General features: G+C 55.3%; 1 protein-coding gene across 1 annotated transcript in view; it reads left to right on the forward strand.

The window, feature by feature from the left end:
• The window catches only part of SNTG2 (syntrophin gamma 2), a 116,814-nt gene extending 108,420 nt beyond the window's left edge, over positions 1-8,394 (forward strand). The window contains exons 15-17 of the mRNA XM_070459139.1: positions 1,533-1,625; positions 5,248-5,358; positions 8,125-8,394. Coding sequence (XP_070315240.1) covers positions 1,533-1,625; positions 5,248-5,358; positions 8,125-8,256 — 336 coding nt within the window. The 3' untranslated portion in view covers positions 8,257-8,394. The remainder of the gene's footprint in view (positions 1-1,532; positions 1,626-5,247; positions 5,359-8,124) is intronic.
• The last annotated feature ends 484 nt before the right edge of the window (positions 8,395-8,878 follow it).

Consider the following 8,878-nt stretch of genomic DNA (forward strand, 5'->3'; position numbering starts at 1 on the left):
ATGCTGCGATGAGGCTGCGTCCTGAGGCAGCTAGCCGTGGAGTGTGAGGGGCCCCGGGCTGGTCCAGCTGGTGGCCCTGGGTCCTTTGGTGGGGCCATGCTAGGGCTGGCCTTCTGGTGGCTGGGCCCGAGTCCCCTCGTGGTTGACTGCTCAGCCTGGGGTCCCAGGGCTGGTGGGGGAGCTGAGCCCACGCTCAGAGACTCTGGGGAGGACCCCACAATGGCCCTCATCAGCCCCTGTGTCCCCACACTAGAATCTGCTTCCACCCGGGCGCTGCCCCATCCACACCCCCGGGGTGACTTCCAGCTGCCCCCAGCCTCCCTGGAGATGCTCCAGGGTCAGCAGGTGGGCCTGACCCCGGCTTCCTCCCAGTTATCAGCCCTGCCTCAGAGGGAGCAGGTCAGTGTGTCCCCGGCCAGCACAGCGCCCTCACACAGGGGGTCCCACCCCGGGCCCCCCGGGAGCATCATCTTCCAGGAGCTGTTTCCCCACAAGGGCAGAAGCTTGCCTGGGGAAACTTACCTTATCTTTTCATAGGGAGCGTGCCCCTCAGCAAGTTGGCTCAAGTATCCCTCTGTGTTGACCCAATTCCCCAAAGGTGTTATGTAAGGACACAGGAAATGTAGCCTGGAAATGTCGCGACTGGAGGAACTGTCTCCTGAAACACAGCGGGGGGAAGGCGCGGTCCCCCAGTGGCTGGAGGGCTCACCCTTGGCTCCTGCCACATGGGTCTGGCGCGCCTGGCATCACCACCACTGTGCCAGGATCCATGTGCTTACCTGAGAATTTGACAGACTAGCAGCCACGGGAGCACCGACCATGCCGACTCAGCCGGCACGGCTAGGAGCTGTGTGCACCGATCGCCTTATCCTCGCAAACCCCGAGCCTGTCGGGGTCGCCCCGCCGCCCCCACAGCAGTCTCCCTTCCGCAGCCCCGGGCGCGGAGCTTGGAGTCTCTGCTGCTTCTGTCCTTTGCTCTTGTTCTGGGTCAGAACCCTCGGAACGTCTCCCGAGAGCAGCCGGGTCTCATGTCTGGGGACGCACTTGAAGGCGGGCCTGTCCCGAGGCAGCTTGCAGGAGCGAAGCGTGCACGCTCATTCGTGTAACGGGGATGGTGCTGGGTGGCATCACAGGGAGTTATGATCTGGGGTTAGGGTGTTTCTGGAGGACGCTGTCGGGCTCCGCTCTGCTGAGACCGGCACCTCTGCTGACTGCACCTGCTGGTGGGCCAGCGCGGGAGGCGCTGCGTGAGAGCCGTGGCCCAGGGACCTCCACGCGCTTTGGTTTTCTAAAAGCAGGTTCTGATGGGGGAGAATAGCGTAAGTAAGTGTAAGCGTCCATCGCTCAGTCGTGCCCGACTCTTGGCGACCCCACGGACTGCAGCCCACCAGGCTCCTCTGTCCCTGAGATTTTCCAGGCAAGGATACTAGAGTGGGCTACCATTTCCTCCTCCAGAGGATATTGTAGCTACCCAGTTGAGATTAAGCACCATTTTAATAAGATGTTTTCTCACAATTGATCCTTTTTTCTAGTCCAAGACGTACCCATGCAGCTGGCAAGGAGCCAGTCTGTGCTTCACGGTGGACTTTGCTCTCGGCTTCACCTGTTTCGACAGCAAGACCAAGGTAGGTGCCCGCAGGCAGGGGTGGTGCGGGTGGGCGGAGCGTGCATTACATTTCAGGGCTGCCACGCCCGTCCGCGTCTGCGCACCACCCCCCTAACAGCCGTGTCCTCTGCACCGGCTCCTTCGTGGTGACCCGCTCTCGGAGAACTCAGGGTCCCAGCACCTTACAGGTCCAGAGCTGGGCAGGGCTGACAGCACATCAGCGTACCAGAGCGATTCAGTGTGGTCTTAATGTCCGTGCCCAGCAAATAACAAGGACTTCTCTTTAAGGGCCATCGTGGATCCTTTAAATGATAAGCGGGGAGTTCTGCATGGTCTTGTCTGTACTGTTTTAGTAGTCATTTATGATTCCATGTAGATAATAATTCTGTAGGTGGTTCCTAGAAAGTTACACTGCTGAGCTTTTCCTCTTCATAGTCAAATCTGACCCAACACCAAGTAATGCTCTCAGAGCAGTTTGGGTCTTGCTTATTTTGTGGGAAATCTGGCAAAACCACGGTATCATGTTCCTCCGTCTCCTCTGGACACAGGCCCTTATAGTCACAGGCTCCTGGTAGGACAGTTGGGTGTGGGCAGATTTAAAAGTGGTTGAGATTTGGACTGTTTTCATGAAATCTTAGAGGCTGAAATCACAGCCGTCTTTCGCAGCCCTCTGAAGACAAGGCCAGGTGGGGGTGGGAGCCGCCTGGGAGGGGGTGCCTGAGAGCTGCCCCCCCGAGTCTCATCACTGCCCCGACCTTCCTGGCTGGGCGATGTGCTGGGGGTGGGAGCCGCCTGGGAGGGGGTGCCTGAGAGCTGCCCCCCCAAGTCTCATCACTGCCCCGGCCTTCCTGGCTGGGCGATGTGCTGGGGGTGGGAGCCGCCTGGGACGGGGTGCCTGAGAGCTGCCCCTACCTCCGATCTCATCACTGCCCCGGCCTTCCTGGCTGGGCGATGTGCTGGGGGTGGGAGCCGCCTGGGAGGGGGTGCCTGAGAGCTGCCCCCACCTCCGATCTCATCACTGCCCCGGCCTTCCTGGCTGGGCGATGTGCTGGGGGTGGGAGCCGCCTGGGAGGGGGTGCCTGAGAGCTGCCCCCCCGAGTCTCATCACTGCCCCGGCCTTCCTGGCTGGGCGATGTGCTGGGGGTGGGAGCCGCCTGGGAGGGGGTGCCTGAGAGCTGCCCCCACCTCCGATCTCATCACTGCCCCGGCCTTCCTGGCTGGGCGATGTGCTGGGGGTGGGAGCCGCCTGGGAGGGGGTGCCTGAGAGCTGCCCCCACCTCCGATCTCATCACTGCCCCGGCCTTCCTGGCTGGGCGATGTGCTGGGGGTGGGAGCCGCCTGGGAGGGGGTGCCTGAGAGCTGCCCCCACCTCCGATCTCATCACTGCCCCGGCCTTCCTGGCTGGGCGATGTGCTGGGGGTGGGAGCCGCCTGGGAGGGGGTGCCTGAGAGCTGCCCCCACCTCCGATCTCATCACTGCCCCGGCCTTCCTGGCTGGGCGATGTGCTGGGGGTGGGAGCCGCCTGGGAGGGGGTGCCTGAGAGCTGCCCCCCCGAGTCTCATCACTGCCCCAGCCTTCCTGGCTGGACGATGTGCTGGTGGTGGGAGCCGCCTGGGAGGGGGTGCCTGAGAGCTGCCCCCACCTCCGATCTCATCACTGCCCCGGCCTTCCTGGCTGGGCGATGTGCTGGGGGTGGGAGCCGCCTGGGAGGGGGTGCCTGAGAGCTGCCCCCCCAAGTCTCATCACTGCCCCGGCCTTCCTGGCTGGGCGATGTGCTGGGGGTGGGAGCCGCCTGGGAGGGGGTGCCTGAGAGCTGCCCCCCTGAGTCTCATCACTGCCCCGGGCCCTCCTGGCCGAGCTGCTGCTGTGGCTGGTTTCTCTGGCTCATCGCAACGGACCAGCGGCCCTTCCAGAACCTGCTACCGTAGCAGTGATGGAAGAGGTTTCTGAATGTCCTTGTTCTGGGTGGGTCCAGTGATTCCCACCCGAAAGGGCCTTGGTGCCTGAGTTGGGGGGCAGGGGAGACTGGACCCCGCTCCCCCATCATGGAAATGGAAGTGCTGGAGTCACTGTCCCCTGAGACCCCTGGGGTCCCGAGTTCTCCAGCATCGAGGAGGAGCGTACATGGTGGCACTCGGCTGTAAGATGCAGAGACCGTTCGGCTACAAGATCCAACATGAGAGGAAGGTGCGCAGGGGCCTCAAGGCCAGTGCCGCGCGAACAGACGGCCGAGCGCAGAGGGAACAAGAGCGCCTCTGCAGTGCTCCCCAGCTCCCAGCCTCTCGGCCGCTGTGATCCTCAGAGAAAATATGCTCATTATTTCAAAATAACTGCCTTTTAATACAATGCAGCTTATAGCTTGCTGAAAAATTACTGTTCTCTATTCAGGTTTTTTCTGGGAAGGTAAAGATTTGTTATCCTAAAGGGCCTCTAATTAAAGACTACCTTCTTTAAAGGCTTTCCTCATAGCTCAGTTGGTAAAGAATCTGCCTGCAATGCAGGAGACCCTGGTTCAATTCCTGGGTCAGAGAGATCCGCTAGAGAAGAGACAGGCTACCCACTCCAGTGTTCTTGGACTTTCCTGGTGGCTCAGCTGGTAAAGCATCCACCTGCAATGTGGGAGACCTGGGTTCAGTCTCTGGGTTGGGAAGATACCCTGGAGAAGTGAAAGGCTACCCACTCCAGTATTCTGGCCTAGAGAATTCCAGGGACTGTATATAGTCCATGGGGTCACAAAGAGTTGGACACAACTGATTGACTCTTACTTACCTTTTATAAAAGAAAGTCATGAAGTCTTTATTTGCAACAGCCTTTTTTTTTTTCATTAAAAGAGTAAGCATTTATAGAATACACATCATCTCTGTAGTACCTTAGCTAATAGTAAGCAGTCTTTGCAGTAGTATTCAAAGGTAGTATCATCCATATTATTCAGCTGGGTTCAAGAGAAGCCAGCACTGGGTGATTTGAACTTTGTCTTGTTGGAGGGGGTAGGATTTGTTTTACCTGCACTGTCAGTCACGTCTCACACACTGTAACAGGGGCTGGGCCTTGGAGAGGGTTAAGTTTTACAGGCAGAAAAGGGAGTGAAGCTCTGATGATGCTTTCAGATGTAAGGACAACCCAGGAGAAAGCAGAGGGAGTGGAGAGGGATCTGGGAAGAGACACTGGGGCCTGGGCTCTTTGGCACCCAGACGGGCTACTCTGAGCTTGAAGGGAGGGCCCCTGGGACATCTGGTGGCAGAGGGGTCAGTCCCATCGACCCAGAAAGAGAGTGGAGCTCCTAAGTCACCACGTACTCAGTGACAGAGGTAACCGAGCAGGCATCTGTGCACACAGTTGACCCAGCAGGCGTCCATGCGCGCGGGTGACCCAGCAGGCATCAGTGGCATGGGTGACCCAGCAGGCATCAGTGGCATGGGTGACCCAGCAGGCATGACTGTACACAGGTAACCCAGCAGGCATCAGTGTACACAGGTAACCCAGCAGGCATCAGTGTACACAGGTAACCCAGCAGGCATCAGTGTACACAGGTAACCCAGCAGGCATCTGCATTTACTTAGGTTATTTAACAGCATTGACTGATGTTAACTGAATAAACGCACTCCTTTATCTAAAGCACCAAGGACCACCTTCCTTTACAGGCTGTGCTCTGGAGGTTTAAGTTCTCCCAGCTGAAGGGGTCTTCCGACGACGGGAAAGCTCGGGTGAAGCTGCTGTTTCAGAGTCTGGACACCAAGCAGATCGAGATGAAGGTAGGGAATCCATGGTGCAACCTTGCCTGAGTGAGCTGGGGTCCAGGGCCAGGCCTGCCGTTCTCCTGGCCTGTGGAATCACCAGAATCCAAGTGTGAACCCTCCTCGGAGTCAGCCAGGGTGTCATGGGAACCCAGGGTGTGTCTCCTGTTAGAGGCTTTAATATCCTGAAACTGTAGTCATTGAAACCCATTACTTGATTCCATCGAAAAGCACAAGTTTCTTAGTAACTATTAGCAGGAAATCAATGCTTAAACATACAGGAGAAGTCAACATTTGAGGGAAGAGTTGTACAGACTGCATTATGTGATGACTTGTCTGTGATATTGAGGACACACTGCTCTGTAAATTCAAAGGATCTGGACATAACTTACAAGTTATGTGGAGACAGGGGAGGTGCACCCACCCCCATCCAGGTCAGAACCCAGCATCATCCGGCCTGGGGACCCCAGCCCCGGCCACCCTGAGGCTGGATGGAAAAGATACGGAGCTGGCCGGGCGCTGCACACTCCCGTCTCCACCGCCTCTGGTGCTGGACGCAGGCTGCTGGGGGTGTGCAGGGGACCCCTGCTGCCTCCACCCGGCCACGCAGGCCTGGCCCACGTTGCCACAGCTGCCCACACGGGAAATTTTCTGAACTCTCAGCTCGCCGTCAGTGCGGCTCGGAGCACAGCCCCGCCTGGGTCACAGAGCCCCCGAGTGGAAGACCCGGCCTGACCCCTGGCGGGCCCATCTCCACCCCACACGTGTGAGCCTTCGTATTATGAGAACCGGAAAGTGGGTATGCCCTGATCTGAGTTCCCTGAGAACAAGACACAGGAAACTGTTCCGTGCACGGTTATTCCTGCTGAGTGTCACTTTTAATTGTATTTGTTTGGGGCATTTTCAGAGGAAAATTATAGAGCATATTCATTTACTCTAGGTACTCATACATTTATTTAACAGTCATCTCTTGCAAATATAGCTTTGTTCAACTTCCACATTGAATTCTTTGGAAAGGACAGTGGTTAAGGTTTCCTTTGAAATACAGTTTGTATTCACTGTGGATGGTGACTGTAGCCTTGAAATTAAAAGCTGCTTTCTTCTTGGAAGAAAAGCTGTGTCAAACCTAGATATCATATTGAAAAGCAAAGACATCACTTTGTCAACAAAGTCTGTATAATCAAAGCTGTGGTTTTTCCAGTAGTCCTATACAAATATGAGATTTGAACCATAAGAAGGTTGAGCACCAAAAAATTGGCACTTCTGAACTGTGGTGTTGGAGAACACTCTCGATCCAACCAGTCCATTCTAAAGGAGATGAGTCCTGGGTGTTCATTGGAAGGACTGATGCTGAAGCCGAAACTCCAATACTTTGGCCACTTGGTGCGAAGAGCTGACTCATTTGAAAAGACCCTGATGCTGGGAAAGATTGAGGGCAGGAGAAGGGGACGACAGAGGATGAGATGGCTGGATGGCATCACCGACTCGATGCACATGAGTTTGAGTAAACTCTGGGAGTTGGTGATAGACAGGGAGGCCTGGCATGCTGTGGGGTCGCAAAGAGTCAGACAGGACTGAGCGACTGAACAATAGCAGGATGTGAATTGCTGCAGCTGAGTGGGAACTCCTCTCTTAAATGACAATAGACTTTAGAATCCCCCTCCGGCGTCGAGCCATTAGATTACACTCAGGGAAATCGGAGAGCCCAGGCCGGCCGCCGCTCGTCAGAAGTCTCAGGACAGTTTCTGACGGACATCTGCCGTGTGCGATAAGAGGGGAACACGGGCTCCGTGAAGGAGTGTGATTTCCACTGGAGGAGATTCACAGAGTCTGCGCAGGCAACGTTCACACTCATACGTTGATTGAAAGTGTCACCCTTGTGAGAGACGCGGTGTTCCCGAGAGTGAGGCTCGTGAGAGAAGGAGTGTTTCCTCAAGTTCAGGGACCTCCTTCTTTGTAGTCTGACAGCTCAGTGCAGACCAGCCCAGCTTCCTGAGAGTTTTACCTAATTAAGGAAAAGATCAAGGTATTAAAACATTCAGAGGTTGGTAATTAGATCAAGCTGCAGATCATATTTAAACTCAGTATTTCAGCCACAGTGACATGTTAAAGGAGTTTAATAAAAATCTAGGTCCGTAGGATAAATGAATTGCAGAGGCGACCACCAGGGTGGCAGGGTTAGAGCAGGGGCTGAACCTGGTGCTCATGCGCCCGGCTGCCCGCTCCCTGCGGGGAGCTGCCTGACCTGCAGAAGCAGCGGACACACATACGCCTGCGCATGCACATGCATGCATGTGCATAGGTGCATGCAACGCAGGGCGCGTGTGCACACGGGCACAACATACACAGACACGTGCGCACATGCAGAGGGGCACATTTGTGCACACATGTTCACACACATGCAGCTGAAGCCAGATTCCTTCTCCTAAATTGTGACCGTGAGCCCTGCTGTGTAACATCCGGGCAGGGGCCACCGTGAGCTCCTGCAGGCTTTGTGGAGGCTGAGGACCCAGCACAGATGGACTCAGGGTTCCACACAGAGCACCTGAGTGCCAACCCATGTTAGTTACCAGAAATCCAGAATTCAACCCATTAGTCAGGATGTCCATGCACAAAACCCCCCAGAAAACCCGCGTGTTCATATTGACAGCAGCCTTTCTTACTTGGTGAGTATTTGTTCTTGAGTCAGTTGCTAGTGGTCCTGAGAATACAGAAACTGTAAGTGTTCTGCACTGTGCGGTTCTCATGCTCAGAGTGTGTGAGCACGTTGCGCTTTTCTGGCAGGAGCTGGAGTTTCAGGATCTGACGGCGGTCCTGCATTGCATCCACTCCTTCATGGCTGCGAAGGTGGCCTCGGTGGACCCCGCGTTCATGGACAGTCAGAGCATCGCCGGAAGATACATGTATAGCAGCTGAGCGGAGCTTCTGTTGAGTGCTGAAAATTAAATTATTTTCTTAAGAAATGACTATTTCCTGCACAATGTTGCCACTTTGTGTGATTTTATAATGATTCTATAGTTGTGATACCAATAAAACATGTCACTAGTTTCCAGAGACGAGTCAGCCTTGTTCACTCTGATGGGGGATGCAACCTCCGCTCAGGCAGAGCCGTGGTTGAGAACGTATTCCAACTCCCCATTGAAATACTCGCATCACCCACGTTCCTCAGACCGCCAGGAGGCACCAGCAGCCCACGCTGCACCCCACGCAGCTGAAACCCACACTTTATTTTCAGAAAGCGTACGAGAGGAAATGCCAAGAGCTCACCACTTTCTTTTCCCCAAGAATGTAAAGTTTTCCTTTGAATCCCATTAATTTATCCCAGGACATCAAATGTAGTTCCCTGCGTTCTACGTCAACTACAGGTGGTCACACGAAGCACAAAGTCAGAGAAAGACAAGCATCGGATGAGATTGCTTATATGTGGAATCTTAAAAATGAATCAAATGAGCTTAGTTACAGAACAGAAAGCGACTCACAGTCACCAGAGGGGAAGGGCTGGCAGGGAGGGATGAATTGGGAGTTTGAGATTCACACG

Source organism: Odocoileus virginianus, chromosome 31 (assembly GCF_023699985.2).
Source record: "Odocoileus virginianus isolate 20LAN1187 ecotype Illinois chromosome 31, Ovbor_1.2, whole genome shotgun sequence".
Classification (NCBI taxonomy): domain Eukaryota; kingdom Metazoa; phylum Chordata; class Mammalia; order Artiodactyla; family Cervidae; genus Odocoileus; species Odocoileus virginianus.